At 55.3% G+C, this 17,195-nt stretch overlaps 4 protein-coding genes across 4 annotated transcripts; 2 read left to right on the top strand and 2 right to left on the bottom strand.

Annotated features, from left to right (window-relative positions):
* Window positions 1–1,770: 1,770 nt before the first annotated feature.
* PG986_013507 (Kinesin-like protein kip2) lies at window positions 1,771–4,683 on the top strand (the record flags this gene model as incomplete). Its single annotated transcript, XM_066849729.1, has 1 exon — window positions 1,771–4,683. One exon carries the CDS (start codon window positions 1,771–1,773, stop codon window positions 4,681–4,683), a length of 2,913 nt encoding a protein of 970 aa, XP_066693872.1.
* Window positions 4,684–8,437: 3,754 nt separating this feature from the next.
* Window positions 8,438–10,297, top strand: PG986_013506 (uncharacterized protein; the record flags this gene model as incomplete). The annotated part of the gene is made up of 2 exons (XM_066849728.1): window positions 8,438–8,679; window positions 8,866–10,297. 2 exons carry the CDS (start codon window positions 8,438–8,440, stop codon window positions 10,295–10,297), a joined length of 1,674 nt encoding a protein of 557 aa, XP_066693871.1.
* A 703-nt stretch (window positions 10,298–11,000) lies between these two features.
* On the bottom strand, window positions 11,001–14,576 carry PG986_013505 (uncharacterized protein; the record flags this gene model as incomplete). The annotated part of the gene is made up of 6 exons (XM_066849727.1): window positions 11,001–11,407; window positions 11,466–12,167; window positions 12,229–13,124; window positions 13,189–13,488; window positions 13,557–13,639; window positions 13,701–14,576. The coding sequence occupies 6 exons, from the start codon at window positions 14,574–14,576 to the stop codon at window positions 11,001–11,003; spliced, it is 3,264 nt and encodes a 1,087-aa protein (XP_066693870.1).
* An 862-nt stretch (window positions 14,577–15,438) lies between these two features.
* On the bottom strand, window positions 15,439–16,755 carry PG986_013504 (uncharacterized protein; the record flags this gene model as incomplete). The annotated part of the gene is made up of 1 exon (XM_066849726.1): window positions 15,439–16,755. One exon carries the CDS (start codon window positions 16,753–16,755, stop codon window positions 15,439–15,441), a length of 1,317 nt encoding a protein of 438 aa, XP_066693869.1.
* Between the last annotated feature and the right edge of the window lie 440 nt (window positions 16,756–17,195).

Below are 17,195 nucleotides of genomic sequence, written 5' to 3'. Positions count from 1 at the left end.
GCGTGGGCTTGTTCATTTGCAGTAACCTAGACAGAAGAGAGAGAGAGAGAGCGAGCGAGAGAGAGTGTGTGGAAGAGTGAGAAAGAGAGCTTGAGGGGAAATGGTGGTATGGCATGGTATGGCATGGCATGGTTGCCTCTACTGGTCCATGAATTATACACATGCAACGCACGCCCTCTCCTGTTCGCTCCCTCTCCCTCTCCCTCTCCCTCTCTTCCTTTCCGAACCCTTCTCGCCCTCTGCGCCAGTCAAGGTTATGTCGTGAACGTCGTGTCTTGCTTTTCGTTCCATCCATAGTAGGCCGACAGACAGTGTCTCTCTTTCTTCTACCTTGGCGGCCCATCACCCCCTCTCGGCTTCCTTTCTTGGCCTCTCCGGTAGACTTGGACCTCGGACTTGGACTCGAATTCGAACTGGCACTTGGAACTGGGCGATAGCTACCATCTGATCCAGTAACCCGGCTGCTGCTTGTTGGAACTCGTGCAACCCCTACGTCGCTTTCCAACTGGCACCGCAATACGGCCTCAACTCTCTGTGGAATCTGGACCCATTTACTTGCGCGCTCAATCTCCCTAGCACCCTCTAACACTAACACACAGTCTCTGTCACTCCGTCCCGCAAGCCTCTTGCACACCAAGCTCGACAGACAGTCAGCCAGCCAGCCAGCCAGCCAGACCATAACCGCATCGCGCCCGCGCCCCATCTTCTGTTCTGAATTTCCTTTGACTTTCACCAGGACGACCAATCCCTCGAGGCCCGCCGCCCAACGCCCACCGCCCAACGCAGCAGCAGCAGCCCGCATTCGTTGACACGCTGCATCTGGCCTTTGATTTGCCAGTATCGCTTGGAGATTGGAGATTGGTCTTTATTTCACGACATACCCACTCACATCCCGGACAACTCACCTCTACAAGGGTCAAACGCCTGCGCCCTCGCCTTTCGCTTTTGCAACGGCCTCGCTTGTCTGGCACACCAAATCACTTTCCGATAGAGCAGCGCAATTATCGAGAATCGTCGCTCAGACATCCCGTTGGCTTGTTTCGCTTCAAGCAAGAAGTTGGTCGAGAGAAAAAGCAAAGCAAAAGCAACTGGCGAATCACATTCTGACGCCGATTCGTTTCCGTCCTTAGACATTGCGGACTCAGTCAATTAAAGCTGCCAGGGTCCTGTGTCACTCCCGCACCACCCCTCGTTGCGCCGGGCAGGCTTTTTGTACGTCATGCGATCTTCTACTCCCTAAAGCCCAAGGCTCTATACATGCACTGGGTTTGCATCCGAGTCCAAACATGACCAGTAGCTCAAGCAGAGCCTTTGCCAGTCCGAGTCGAGGATATGCGCAGCTAACAGAACATCACAGTTAGTCCTTAGCTTGTGCGACATTCCAAGTGCTGAGATAATCACCCAAGCGTTAAGCGGTCACACCATTACCAGCCTCACGGACGATCATATATAATCCATAATCATCTTTCGACTACCCTTACAACGGTCACTCACTTCTTTGTGGGTCGGCGTTTGCTTCTGCGTTGTCAGGCTTGAAAAAGAGTTGACATACGCGATCCCGTGACTGCATGGCCGCAGGAGCTGCTGTACTGCAAAAACCCTAAATGCTATTGTGCAGCAGCGGTATATATTACCTACAGCTGTAGTTCGAAACCGATGGAGTACTAGTCTGTGTAAACCCAGCCTTATCAGACACTCGGCCGCTGGCTTTCTTGTCGGGTTGCTTGGAATTCGACCTCAAGCAACTAGACGTCAGCCCGGGATCAAACAATGGCCACGTTACCCAGGCCGTCGCGCCCGTCAGCTGGGCCGCCCACCTCGGCGCTGCCAGCGTTACCCGTTCCCAAGACGCGCAAGAGCACCGGAAACCTGCACGCAGCTAGTAGGTCTCCGAGTACACCAAGGAGTGGTCTCCGCACCCCATCAACAAATCTACCGCCGCCTGTGCCTGCTCCAACTTCCACCCTGCCGACCCCTAGAGGAGCAGCCACCCCTAACGGAAAGACGATACGCAAGACAGTCAGCATCAACTCATTCCCACAACCCCCCAAAGGCGATTCGCGCATATCCAGTCTTCCGCCAAGCCCATTATCTGGCGCAACAGCCAATTCGAGGAAACCAAGAATATCAACTGCACCCAAAGTGAGCCACGGAGTACCCAGTCTACTGAATGGAGGCGGCGACAGCAAGTCCGTCCTCAGTAGTAATAACGTCAGAAATTCCGACGGGCTTATTAGTATCGCTTCGCCCCCGCAGAGTCGCAGTTCCTCAGCCCAGGATTCTTATTCAACTTCGGCTACGACATATGACGATCCACCCGACCTCAGCTCAACGCCCACAAACGACAAACGGAGCTCAAAGGGTGTGGACGGTAAAGGCAATGTCGTTGTCAGCGTGCGTGTGCGGCCGGACGCAGGTGCCAGCGATCAGGGACGGGTGGAGGGCGAATGGATGGTAGATGGTCGGAAATCGCTCGTATCATATCGAGGCAAAGAAGGCGGCGACTACCACTACGACAACGTGTTTGCGACTCATGACGACAACAGCAGGGTATATGACCATACAGCGAAGCGGCTAGTCCGAAGGGTTATGGAAGGCTACCACGGCACTGTGTTTGCCTATGGTATGACGGGTACGGGTAAAACATTCTCGATGCAAGGAACAGCCTCGTCTCCGGGTGTTATCCCGCTCGCCATTACCGATATCTTCTCCTACATCCGGGAAACGCCGTCACGGGAGTTTCTACTTCGTGTCAGCTATCTTGAGATTTACAACGAAAAGATCCACGATCTTCTGAGCATGTCAACCGGCGGCGGAGTAGGAGGTGCAAGTGCACAAGAAGAAATCAAACTACGGGAAGACAGCAAACGCGGCGTCTACGCAACTCCTCTGAAGGAGGAGATCGTTCAGAGTCCAACGCAACTTCTGCGGGTTATTGCCCGCGGTGATCAAGCCCGTCGGACAGCCAGCACACAATTCAACGCCAGGAGCTCGCGCAGTCACGCCGTTGTGCAGATCGTGGTTGAGAGTAGGGAGCGGATGCCAGGGTCGGGAGCGGACAGCAAGCGCTCAGGCTTAGTCCCGGGCGGTGTCCGCGTCTCTACTCTTAGCTTGATTGATCTTGCTGGTTCCGAAAAGGCCGCCGAGACCAAGGAGCGCCGGCAAGAAGGAGGTCATATTAACAAGAGTCTGTTGACCTTGGGAAATGTCATCTCCAAACTGTCAGATGCCAAGAAGAAAGATGGCGCGCCCTTGGACACAAGGCATCTTCCGTACAGAGACAGCAAGTTAACGAGGCTGTTGCAAGGGGCGTTGTCGGGGAATTCCCTCGTCAGTATTCTCTGCACCATCCAGATTGGCGCAGCTGGCAGTGCTGCTTCCTCAAATAGCCATACGGCAGAGACTATCAACACACTGAAGTTCGCTGCCCGTGCGAAGAACAGCATTGTCAGCCATGCCAAAAAGGCCGAGGAAGCTCTGGGTGCTGGCGGCGAGGGCGGAGCTAGGGTACTGCTCGAGCGGTACCGAATGGAGATCCTGGAACTTCGATCCCAGCTGGAAACACAAGTCAAAAACAAGCCTGTTGAGGCAGCGGAAGAAGAAGAAGTTATCCAAGAAGTGGTCGAGGAGCGCATGCGCGAAAAGGAGGCCGAGGCAAGGCATGAGGAGCAGATGCTGGAGATGCAGCTTGCGCGCACAGCATTGAAAGAACGGATCGATCATCTGAACAAGCTGATTCTGAGCTCCAAGTCCATTGGTGTCAATAGCAGCGGAGCCTACAGTGCTTTGGGTATACATCCCCGTTACTCGCAGTCTTCTTTGGCCCCATCTGTCCGGACCTCGATTGCTGCATCCTCCAAGAGCCACCCGATACTCGAGAGAACGAGCTCGATGAACTCTTCTTCTTCTACAATCGGCCGGCGATCTAATCTTCAACGGCGACCGAATTCCGGTGATCCGTCAGCCGAGGAAGACGATAGCATTGGCGAGTACGGTGATGGTGTTGCTTCTCTGGCGGCTCAAAACCAAGCTTTGCAAAGCGATCTCGCCGACAAGAACCGGTACATAGCCACTCTTGAAAAACGGCTTCTCCATGCAAGAAGGGCTAGCTCGTCGCGCACATCAGTCGGGTTCTCCGCGCCTAACAAGGGCATCATGGTTGGGGAAGACCATAGTGTTTCCGCTGTACTCAAGGAGAAGGATGCCGAGATTGCGGAACTCCGAGCGAGATTGGATGACAAGGACCGAATGCTTGGTGCTCTGCGCAGTGCAGCCCGCTCGAGGGATGCCGCTGAAGGGCTGGATAAGGAGGTTCCTAAACCCGAAGTACGCGAGGTACGCGAGGCACGAACCTCTTTACTGTATGAGCAGGCAGCTAGTCCTCCACCGTCTGGAGCGCTACCAGACCCGCCCCGAAAGAGCGCCTCACCTACCAATGAGCGCAAGAGGCCCAAATCAGTTGACGAGATGAGTCGCATCCTGGACGAAATGATCCAGGAGAAGGTGGAAAGTGGTCACGTTGTCAGAGGTGTGCGAGGCAGCGTCCGTATCGCCAGTGATGGCCGAAGGATACATGTGCCGGGAGAGGCGCCGGCGCCGGCTGCGGCTCCGGCCAACGCCGAACCAGTCCGGGAAAGCCCGACAATTCCCCATGAGTCTCAGGAGGTCGCTCTTGAGGCGTAAAAATGATGGGGCTCGTTCGGGAGCATGTACAAACTTTATATTGGGGACACGGCCGGGGCGCCGAAGTCCAAGGTATTGGCGTTTTTGGTTGGGATTGCTTCTGTCCGTTTCTTTTATACCCCCATCTTGTTGCGCTACTTGCTACGACAGGAGTGTTTGTGGATGTGAATGCCCTGACGACGGGAAGAAACCGATGGACCGGGTCACTTTTACTATTCTTGAGAGGTGCCCGTGGAAGGAGTTTACATGTCCGCCGCAGGACATGACCGCGTTATATATATATATATATATATATAATAAGCGGGTTCTGGTTGTATCTTATTTTTTTTCTTTTTCATTTTTTCCCGTTCGTTCTTATGTTAATGCTGCAGCTCCTGGAGAAAGAGGTTCAGGGAAATCCATCTTTAGAGACGATAGAAAACATCTGTCGCAGCGGACTTGATGCCCTGTATGTAATTTTAGCCGACGATAAAAAGACACATCGAAATGGACAGCGAGAAGAAAATAAATAATCGATTTCAAGACTATCGATAGCGCGACGCCGCCTAATGCCCAGTTTTGGACGGATATTGGAGGGTCAGTCGAGGCAGATCATCTATACATCAACAAATACCTGGTTACTTTTCTTTCTCATATTTAGCGATGTCCGGATTCTGAGACACGGGCGACGGTGTGGTGGCGCTCAACTGCATTTACCATGGTTATGGCCGACTGACCACACTATATTTATCGTGGTCTGTCCGCTCCAGCCGGCGTCAGACTCCCTGACCACAAGCGAAGGCCGCTCGGGATCGGCCGGGCAGGTATGTGTGCCTCTGGAATAATGCGACAAAGCATCAGGCACAGCTTGGCAGATGCCATCACGAGATGGACCTTATCCAGGACACTCCCTCGGCCCCCTCTTCTCACAAGGGCAGTAAGTGTGCGGGCCAATGCAACGGTCGGACGGGACGAAGCGAGAACAAAACAAAACAAAACAAAAACTCCGCTCACCCTCTCTCTCTCTCTCTCTCTCCACAGAAGATTCATCCACCACAGGCAAATAGCGCATTCTCCCTCAGAAGAAGGAAGAGGGAAAAAAGATTCCATCTTTTTGGAGCCTGGAGGGACCACGGCAGTGGGCAAGAAGGGGAACTAGTGCATGAAAAGCCACTTTTTCCCACCAGGCCGGCGCCATTCAATTCTGCCAGTCTGGATAAACGTGTTTGTTAGTTTAGCTTGCCCGCCAGTTCTCCCCTTGTTGGGTTGGTGGGTTGTTATTAGCGCAAACGATTGGGGGGGCAAGCCGGTGTGCAGGTGTCATCCAAAGTGCCCTCAAGCTCATGTCGTTCGTCCACTCCGCCGGCGCCCGGCATGGTTGGGCACACAGACACAGACACAGACACGAGCAAGCTCCAACACGAGCGACCCTGCACCCAGGACCCTGCACCCTGCACTCAGGACCCCCGCCTCGTTTTTTTTGTCTTCCTTCAGTTTCCTTCCGTTTATATACATCAAACGGTTAGGTTCATGTAGGCAGGCACCTGGTCTATTAATATATCATCTACAGCGAAGGTTGTGCGGAAACGGTCAAGTTTAACCGGTCTACGTAGAACAGACCACAGGTAAGTCCCTACCTACTCCCTCTCAGAGAGCACTTGAGGTCGGCATTCGGATTGGCCCGGTTGGGTGTTGGTGCAGAGATCCCAAACCCGGATTGATATGCTCTCATTGGTCTTCATAACATGCACATCTCGCTCGGCTACTACAGTAGAGGTAGATCCCGCCCGGGGGGCCGCCCTCTCCGCAGATCTTTAGACCGTTTCAGAATGGTCAGGGGGTGGTAGAGATCGACCAAAATAGCCGGTCAGCAGCACAGCTAGCTAGCAAAGGGTAGGTGCCTAGGTAGCTTCTCGAAAAGGGACCCTTTGGTTAACCATAAAAAAAAAGTAGCATGCGTTGTTGCAGCTTGCTGATGTCCCATCCCACATCATCCTCATCCTTCGGGCCATGCCATGCCATGCCATGCCATGCGAGATGCAGCCAGATGGGCTGGTAGTCGGATGCATCAATCAATCCCAGAGTTTATCAGTCACATTGATGTATATACATCAAATGTACATACATCCTAATGCGGGTACCTGCCAGCATCTACCACAACAGGTTGGTGGCACTTGCCAATTGCCTGGCTCCTTCCTGTCTCTCCCTTGTTCGTTAACAAATGCAGGCGGGCACGAGTAAATAAGTGACTGCACCTGGTCCTTCAAATTTCTCCCTCTCGCCTACCAGACTGCTTGCATAATGCCATGCCATACAATGAGGCGCTTCTCACGAGATCTTCGTTTGTACGGATCGCCCGCGTCCCTTTCCCTTTTCTTCTCCTCTACTCGTACCCTCAAAAGTTCCGCCAATGACACGGGCTTAGCCCCCTGTTGCACACCCCCCTTTCAGCTTTTTCTTGCCAATCCTCATTTTCTGCGATGCAACACTGGAGCCACCGAACCGTTGCTTATTTCCATGTGACATCATTTGGCGGGGCCCTGTTAGACCCTGCACGCTGCTGTCGCGCTCGCTGCCCGTCCAAGCCATCTGGCACCTCACCGCAGCAGTGCAGTGTTGCGCTTGAGCTGCTCTCGCCCGTCCACGTCCACATCCACATCCACATCCCAATCCCAAATTCCCATCACGACTTCAGATCGGGCAGCTGGACTAGCCATGTGATATCCCTACTGTAACTCACCCTCACCCTATGAGATCCAACCGCACTTTTCGACAAAACCTCTTGTCTCGTATTACGCCTGCTGGCTCGCTGTCCTGCCACGATCCACTGCCGGACAGGCTCCCTGCGTGCTTCCGCGGCTATCGCCATTTTATGCTAGGTGAATGGACGTACATACTGTTATGTACTTAGCTATATCACCATCCTCATATCGGTGTGCCCAGGGACTCGACACAGCACTACGGCACTACAGCATTACGGCATTACCCAGTATCCATTCCGACTCTCACCTTCCCCGAGACTCGGAACCGGTGAGATCGTCTGCGTTTGATGAGCATTGCGTAGACAGCGAGTAGCGAGCAGCCCATGTTCGGGGCTCTCTTCACCACTGCTGTACCTACCAGTCCAAAGGGGACCCTGCCTGGCAAGCCCGGGTCTGTTTCCACCTTTTCCCCATTTTCCGTGCATGGATGGGACCTTGTGACAGCCCGACGGTCTGTTGTCATACTACCAGTACCAGACATTACTTCCCTTGACGATCGGCCCTGTTTTACCCACCCGGCTCGACCCTCAGGGCTCGTCTTCGTCTGCCTGTCTCTGTTTGGCCTCTTGCGATCCGAATACATACAAGTACTGCGTTCCACAGACCTTTGGGCCAACCCTCGCTCACCACCTGACGTTCCCTCGCATACCCTGAATGTTACCGCCAGCGAGGTGAGGGCAAACAACCCACCCCCGTCTCTCCGTGGCCTCTTTTCTTGCTCAATGGGATTCTGAACACCGACACGTGCGCCGTGCCGACGAAGCGTCCCTCCTATTTTCCATTCTAGCCCCTCCTTTACCACCACTTTGTTCCCTCAGACCGGTCAACTCCCAGATTGGCCCCTGGCCGTGCGTGTTTGTCCCTCGGATCCCGCTGCCCAGTCGGTCCTGGATACCAGACGGCCACTGGAGCAGCTCACCTGTTCCCACACTCCTTGAGACGCCGCGTTACGTTGGGTTACCACTTTTAATAATCTGTATCATATCCTATTCTATCTGCCAGCATTCGCAAACATGCCGCCTCCCGCCCTCGACCTCACTCACAGCACCCACGCCAAGATGATGGTGATCCCACCGCGACTCAACTTGCGCAGAGCCGCATCGTATACCGGCACGTCTACGAATGAGAAGGTCCCCTTGTCTTCGTCGTCTTCCCGATTCAGCTTCAATCATTTGCTCTTCTCGCCTCCGCCATCTCCTGGCCTTCCGGCCTTGGTGCCGAGGCCCAAGAAGTCCCCGGTAGCCCCCCCGGCCCAGTCGGGTGTTCCGAGTTTTTGGATGGTTCCTGTCCGTAGTGGCGTTTCTGTATATCGCCAAGGCGGTCGTGAAGCACTTTGGAGAAGTGCCTGTTGTTGTCGACTGGGCTCTGGGGGCCCAAGAGGAGTATGAGATGGTTGGCCAAGACGAGCTTCCCGAGTTTCCTACCCCTATAGCCGTCACAGATCGTCGAGGCAGGTCAAAGTGGACTGTGTCCATACCCCCTCCTACAGTTTTCCCCTGACGACCAAGGAGTACGCCGACATATGCGCCAAATGCCACGAGGTCGCCATGCACGTACGAGAGCTGCATGGGAAGAGCTACCCGTCCCAAAAGGCCGGGTTAAATTATTACTACCAGGATCCCTACTTTCTTGATGTCAACGAAGCCGAACAGCGTGGTTTACTTCCAGGTACGCAGGACCGGACGTGGAGGATCTCGCCCCGGGCGCAAGAAGGCCATTTAGTCGGCGAGAGCAAGAGCACTCTGGTAGATCAGCCAGTCTGTGGATCATCCCTTACTTTTGTCCTCGAGACCCCCGATGCGGGCTTGGGCACGACTCTCATGATGCTGTGGATGGCATATGGTCTCGCCCAGAAGGAGAAGCGCGCATTCTTCATCGACGATTCGAGATGGGCATACGGCGAATATACGGGCATTTTCAAGGCCCCGCCCGTCCCGCACTGCCAATCGCCCCCACGGCACGAAATGCTTCCTTGCCCTCGCCATGCCCGTCATTTGGTGGTGTCAGCCGCCACTGCAAAGGAAACATTTGGAAACAGCTTCGCCAACGAGTACGAAGTCCCTCAAAAAAGGGACCAGGAGCGGGAGCGGCCCATGTTCGACTTGGCTCGAACGGGGTATGAGGCTTTGTTCCACCTCAATCAAGACGACCACTCTTACGTCACCAGTCGAATCATTGAGCTAAGGAAAAAGGCAAAAGCTCCCCAAGGTCACAAGCACGACGGGACCGTCGTTGGTATTCACGTACGCCACGGCGACCAGCACCCCTTCGAGTACCAGTACCGAGGTGCATACATACCCCTCAATCTCTACGCGGACAAGGCCCGAGAGATAATTGAAGACCTACACAACACGAGCGCCCCCGGTGGCGGCGAGAACGTCGTGGCAAAGCAACACTCCTTCACAGTCATTGCGTCTGATGACCCCGAAGTATATGACTCGGAAGAATTCAAGCGCTCGCCCAGGGCTCAGGAGATGATCAAACTTGCGGCCAAAGCTCAAACTCCGCAACCGGAGCAGGACCGTCATGTCATGCATAAGTTTGTCGAAGAGACATTTGGGTGGGAAGGCGGCTTTTTTGCGAGCATGTTCTGGAACCTGGGACGCTCCGGCATCAACAGCGACAGCGCGGCTGCCTCGATGCCTGTCACTCCCTCGGCCGAAACGACTCGCCTGCGCAGCTTCATTGGCCGCGCTTATCTCATGGACCTCGCCATCCTAGCCCATGGCAGTGACGCTCTGATCTGCACCATCAGCGCAACCGGGTGCCGACTGATGGCTGTCATGATGGGTTGGGAGAAGGCCATCAACCATGGCGACTGGGTAAACATTGACGGCAACTATCAATGGGCAGGCTTGACACCTCTGTCGTGACCTTTTACTTGAACCCCCAACTATCACTTTATTTTCATTTTATTTTTATCTTTTGCATTGCGTTGGCTGCATTCTTATAGACCATATTCACTCGTTCACTGCATGGCGTTTCTCTGGCACGAGAGAAGGTTGGGTGGATTTTCATCATTGTTTTCTTTTATCTGGACTGGAGAGAGCGGCGCATTTCCGTTTTGCTTTTAAGCGAGTCTTTGGATATTTCAGGGTTGGGCATCAAGATACCTCAAAAGAACGAAAGAGAAGAGGGCGTAGCAAGGGAGCATGGGAATCTACATTGGCATACTGACCCTGGTTGGCTACGTTGAAGAGTGGATCTCGACACAAACATGGGAAGAGCCATCGGCTTTTCGAGTGTCATTCTTCTACCGTTCGTTGCCCATCAAAGGGGGTACAACCAGATTAGCTATTGCGACTCTACAGATTTAGCATGGCATGTATCATCAGATGTAGCATTTCTATCATAAAAACACTTGTACAAAGTCATTAAAAGATGGTCTCTTCGCAACGTATGTGTAACATAGGTATATATCGCCATCTCTTGTGCAAAGGGTCTGATGGGCCTACTTTTTTACTCCAAACTCCTCGAGTCTCTCTTTTGCGTCTACGGACTCTAGCCGAAACTAAGATGCCATATTTATTGTTTCCCATCCACATCCGCTTCCGCCCGTCGTCTACCATTCCCTCTCTATTCCAGCTTCAAATCCTCAAACTGCTTGATGGTGCCTTCGAAGCCCTTGGCTTCAGACTCGAAATCACCCAGCTTACGGCGGGCGTCCTCCTGTAGGTTCTGGGGCGTCTTCTCGATGTACTTGGGGTCCGAGAGCAGCTTCTGCTGCTTGGCGATGGCCTGGCGCGTGCGGTCAAGCTTCTTGGACGCCTTGTCGATCTCGGCGTCCAGATCGACGCGACCTTTGACGTGCAGGAAGACGGCGGCGGCGCTCGAGACTGGGAAAGCGACGGAGCCGGCGGGCCGGCTCTCGGTGCCCGGGGTGATCTCAACCGAGGTTACGCCCTTGCCCGAAAGCGACTTGATCGAGGCGAGCTGCTCTGCCACGGTCTTGTGGGCGGTCTCGTCGTAGGTTTGAATGTAAACTGTTTTCGAGTTAGCAAATCCAGCAAAGTTTTCAAATCAGAGAAAAAGAGGTCTTACCCTTGGCCTCATCCTTCAGAGCATATTCAGCCATCAGGGAGCGGACACCCTTAGAGCAGCCCATGACCAACTCGTAAGCTTCCGCAGCGGCGGGGTTGTCGAGCTCGGGGTCGTAGACAGGGTACTTGGCCAACATGATGGAAGGCGTCTCGTCGCTGGGACGGCGCGGCAAACGCTGCCACAGCTCTTCTGTCAGGAAAGGCATGAAGGGGTGGATCATTGTGAGAGCGCTCTCAAGCGCCGTGTACAATGTTTGTGTTGCGGATTCCTGCTCTTCTTTGGTGCCCTCCTGGATCAGTGCCTTGGAGTTCTCGATAAAGACATCACACAGCTGGTTGTACCAGTAGACGTAGATGGCGCCAGTGGCCTTGGAGAATTCTCGCGCGGGGATGGCGTCGTTGATGTCCTTGGTGCAAGCGTTCATCTTGTGCAGGATCCACTTCTCGGCCAGCGACTCCTTGCCCGTGAGCTTGCCAGTCTTGTTGGGCACGAAGTCCTTGTCCAGTTTGCCGAGCACGTATTTGGTTGCTTGGTAAATCTTGTTGCAGAACCTTCGGAAACCATGCATGACCTTGATATCAAAGGCAATGTCACCGCCACCGGGCGTCACGTAGTTGGCCATGCAGAAGCGAAGAGCATCAGTACCGCATTGGGGAATGCCGTCCGGGAAGGCAGTCTTCTGGTACTTGGTGGCCTTCTCGACTTCCTTGGGGTCCAGGTTGCCAACGAGGGAGCTTGGAGTGCAGCTCCTCCAAGGGGATACCTGCAATCACATCCAGGGGGTCGACGACATTGCCCAGGGACTTGGACATCTTGCGACCCTCGGAGTCTCGGACAAGTGAATGGCAGTAAACCTCGGTGAAAGGAACCTCGCCGACCATCTTGAGACCCAGCATGATCATTCTGGCGATCCAGAAGAACAGAATATCCCAGCCCGTTTCCAGGACCGATGTGGGGTAGAGCTTCTGCAAATCAGGGGTTTGGTTCGGCCAGCCAAGTGTGCTGAAAGGCCACAATCCGGAGCTGAACCAGGTATCTAGAACATCCTCGTCTCTCTTGAGCGTGAACTTCTTGCCAGCGAGAGCCTTGTCGGCCTTGGCTTGAGCCTCCTCCTCGGTGCGTCCGGAGAACCAACGGTTGCTATCGCCCTCATCGCTCTCCTCCCCCTCGACTTGCGCGAAGTAGACGGGGCACTGGTGACCCCACCACAACTGTCGGGAGATGCACCAATCATTGATGTTCTCCATCCACCTGTAGTAGCTCTTCTCGGCCGACTCGGGGCGGATCTTTATCTTGCCGTTCTTGACAACGTCGAGGGCGGGCTTGGCGAGGTCGTCCATCTTCATCCACCACTGGGGCTTCATGACGGGTTCAATCACATCCTTCGTCTTCTCACAGAGAGGGACAGTCATGGGGTTGTCCTTCCAGTCAACATAAAGGTTCTTCTCCTGGAGATCCTTGATGATGGTGTACCGGACGTCGAATCGCTTCTGTCCCTTGTAAGGGCCAGCATTTTCGTTCATCAAGCCATCGTCAGTCAGGATGTTGATGAATTTGAGGTTGTGGCGTGTGCCGAGGGCGAAATCGTTGGGGTCATGCGCCGGTGTGATCTTGACGGCACCAGTACCAAAGTCCTTCTCAACATAGTCATCTGCGACACTGCAGGGCACAGGATTAGCAAGGCTCGCGCCTGTGTAGTGAGACGAACACGAAGGTTGCTTACATAGGCATCAGTCTACCCTCAATGAAGGGGTGGACGGCGTTCTTGCCGACAAGGTGCTTGTATCGGTCATCTGCAGGGTGGACGGCGATTCCGGTATCACCGAGCAAGGTCTCCGGACGTGTGGTGGCGACCTCAATGGTTTCATTTGTACCTTCAATGGGATACCTGAAGTGGTGAATGGTACCGAACTCGATCTTCTTCTCGTAACCTGGGACGTCCAGGAGAGTCTTGCCAGGCAGCTCCTTGTTGACAACTTCGAGGTTAGACAGGGTGGTGTTGAGCTGCGTACACCAGTTGACCCTATTATTTTCAATATCAGCGCAGTTCTCGCCAAGGAAGAGAAGTAGAGCAATAAGGAGAAAGCATACAGTCTGTTCGCTCGGTAGATGGTGCCCTCTTCGTGGAGCTTGACGAAAGTCTCCGTCACGGCAGCCGACAGGTTTTTGTCCATCTGCTACAAGTCAGCTTACACCGTCCCGGCTGGTTCCTATTACTCTGGGGGGTCATCGTACGGTGAAAGCCTCGCGGGTCCAGTCCGTGGAAGCACCCATCTTTCTCTGGGCGTTGTTAATGCGAACGTGGTAGTCCTCCTTCCACTGCCACACACGCTCGATGAACTTGGGGCGGCCCAGGTCATGGCGCGTCTTCTTCTCCCGGTTCCACAGCATCTTTTCGACGACGGACTGGGTGGATATACCGGCATGGTCGCAGCCGGGCAGCCACAGGGTAGTCTTGCCGTGCATGCGGTTCCATCGGATCATGACATCCTGCAGCGAGTTGCCCAGCGCGTGACCCATGTGCAGTGCGCCGGTGACGTTGGGCGGCGGGATGACGATGACAAACTTGCCCTCGGGCTTAACCTCGCCCTCGGCAGTGAACTGGGGCTTGAAGAAGCCCTCCTTCTCCCACCATTGGTACCAGGCGCTCTCGACGGCGATGGGGTCGTAGGCCTTGAAATGAGGGTCGTCGAGGGACTTGAGGCGCTTCTTCTCGCCGGCGGGGGTTTCTTCAACGTACGGGGGCAGAGGCTCCTCCTCGAGCTTGGGCGGCTTTGCCTTCTTGGCCTTGCTGGAGGCGGCGGGGGCCTGGGCGGCGGCGGCTTCCTTGGCCTTCTTCTTCTCCTCGAACTTGGCCTGCTTCTCGGCCTTCTTGCGCTCGCGCTCGAGCTCCTTCTCCGTCTTCACCTTGGGCTCTGCGGGGGGCGGGGGCGGCGGGTTGCTGCATGGACTTGTCTTGGCCGGCGGCGTGAGTGCCGGCACCATCAGCGGGGCCGGCAGTTTGGAGGGCGTCCTTGGTGGTGTTGGAGACGGGAGGGGGGCGCCCTCGGCGGTCTTGGAGGGGCCCTCGTCGGCCGCAATGGGATTGCCGCGACCACTGTTGGTAGCCATGGTGATAGAAGTCAATGCGGGGTAGGAAGCAGATGACGAGAAAGAAGAAGAGGAAGAGAAGGGGGGCGCAACTGGTGCTCGTCGAAGGGGAGTGGTGGCTGGGATCAGTGGCGACCTGCGCACCCAAATGGCCCGGAAGAGTGGTTTAGACAATTTGGCGGTATTGCTGGGTGAGATTGTGGGAGGTTAGAGGTCAGAGGTGAAGAAGGTACACGCTTCTCCGCCTGTAGGTCAATGGCTACAGCTCGTGCGGTGCAATGCGTCAGTCCTTCGGCCGGCTCGAACGAAATATTTTTGTTGATTTGACTCACACTCACAGGGCGCGGGGCAATCTGCTAATCAGTAGGTATCAGTTGATCCAGCGAGGGCTCCATAGTCGGAGCCGGGCGCTAGGCACAGCCCTGGAGGTACCTGGAGCCAGGTACCTGGCATCGATTCATTTGATGCTAGGGCTACCTCCAGACCTACCTAGGTGCCTTACCTGTACCTACCTACCTACATACGTGGCATCTTTCAATGTTGACATAAGACGCCTAAGATGAGCAATGTATATGTTTACTTCAATCCAGCACCGACCGATGCCGCCGTGTATCAATAGTCACCTCGGCGCTTACGCGAGACTCAGAGGTATGAGTGATCCCGGGCAGGCCGACCCCGAAGACGGCCAAGAAGACCCCTTGGCAATCAACCGACGGAACACATAGGCAGCTAGTGCAAATATACCCAGGAACGAAAGAACATACGTTTTCATGTTCTTGTGATGCAGCAGCGCTATCTTCAAATCCGTGTCTACTGTCGTAGTCGGTACGGGCCAGCCGTCGACAGCGCCATATAGGCCATTCCCGTAGCTTGCATAGTCTCCTTACTTCAGATCCACAGCGCCAGTCCGCGCATCGAAATCCGCTGCCTCGGTTTCCCGAGCTGCGTCGAACGCCGCCGCAATCTTATTCGTTACATCCGTATCATCCGCTACTTCCTCGGATGCTGCCGCCGCTTTGGGGGCGCTCACTCCTCCTCCTTCTCCTATTGCCGACTTGCCCGTGCTGGTGGCAGTAGTATTCTCCGTAGCTTCGGTGCCCCCGCGCGGGCCGACCATGGCAGCGTCCTTTCTCAGCCTCTCCCCGGCGATCCACTTGAGAAACAGCGGGACGTCCTTCCAGATGATCCCCGGCATAGCCATGTTCTGGACCCACGACGGCAGCACACCACCGGCGTCGCTTGCCGTGGCCATGAGCCACTCGATCTCGCCGGCCTTGCCGGTCCGGTTCTGGCCCTGGTTCTGGCCCTGCTGGTCGCGCGCGTCCAGTACACGTATGCGCTCGACGCTGACGTAGGCCGCGATTTGCGCACCCTTCTCACGCGCCAGCCGACTCGCCTCCTTCGTCCCGAAGTCCGGCACGGGGATGCTGACCACCACGAACTCGCGTGGCTCGCCCCCGGCCTCGCCGGCCACGGGCACAACCGTGGCGGTCAGTTGCAGCACGGGGAACGTGCGGTCCTTGAGTACCGGCCGTCCGACCTTGTGCCGCATCTCGACGACCTTGAGCGTGAACCGGCCCCAACGCTGCCGTGCGCTATTGACGTTATCCTCTTCTTCGTCCTCCTCTTCCGCTATATCGACCGGCCCAACACCACCGCAGTCCCAGCTAATCGCCTCGCACGTCGCGACGACGTCCGGCGTGAACCCGTCCTCAGCGGCGGCATGCTCGTCGCGGAAGCAGCGCACAAACTCGGCCCAGCTCGCGGTGCCCTTCTGGGCGGCGTCCGCATGGGTGCTGCGGCGGCAGGCCCAGACCTCGTTCCCGAGCCTCGACTGTGTCTTCTTCCTGGTCTCGTCGTTCAGCAAGGCGCGCGCCACGACGGTCTCGAGCTCGCCCGCGCCGACGACGCGCTCCGACACTTCGACTGGCGCAGCCGAATCGGCTGGCGACGTCTTGACGCCCTTGGGCTTCCATGGGTTCTTGGTCGCCGCCGCCGTCGTCGCAGCAGCAGCAGCAGAACTAGGGTCGTCGCAGCGGCTACGACGTGGCGCGGCGCTGTCGATGAAGGGGAGGGCTTCTTGGAGGATCGAGACGAGGAAGGGAGCCAGGTCGTCAGATGAAGCGGTAGGCGATGGGAGCTGGGAGGCGGAAATGCCCCAGAGGCGGACGAGAGGGCCGATGTTCGCGGCGGGAGTCATGTTTGCCTTTGATGGGGTGGTGGAATGATGGCGAAACAGATGCGTGTCAGACGTCACCGTTTCTTGTCAATGCGCAACGAACGAGGCGCATTGTGACAGTCGACTACAGCTCCCGACCGAATTGCTGCATGTGACTGGTACACAAGAATGTTGCATATGACAGCCGTGGCTATCAACATGCACCAAAAACAGAATTGGAATATAGGTATTGTGTAGTTGAACTGATTGAGGAGCCCAAAGCAACTCCAGCAGGCCGCAAGAAAGGTTAGGTGCAAGGTAGGTACCTAGGTAAGTAGGTAATGTACATATACATAGGTACTTACCGAAAGGAGCTGCAAACTGGCACCAGGATCAAAGCAGATATACAAGTACAGGTATGTAGTTACGAAATACCAAGAACGCATACTTCACATCGTCACTCAACTGGAAGCTGCATCATC

This window comes from Apiospora aurea (assembly GCF_038362705.1).
Source record: "Apiospora aurea strain CBS 24483 chromosome Unknown utg000009l_segment0_segment0, whole genome shotgun sequence".
Lineage (NCBI taxonomy): Eukaryota > Fungi > Ascomycota > Sordariomycetes > Amphisphaeriales > Apiosporaceae > Apiospora > Apiospora aurea.
Note: the sequence above shows the minus strand (reverse complement) of the source record. Positions and strands in the feature narration are given on the sequence as shown.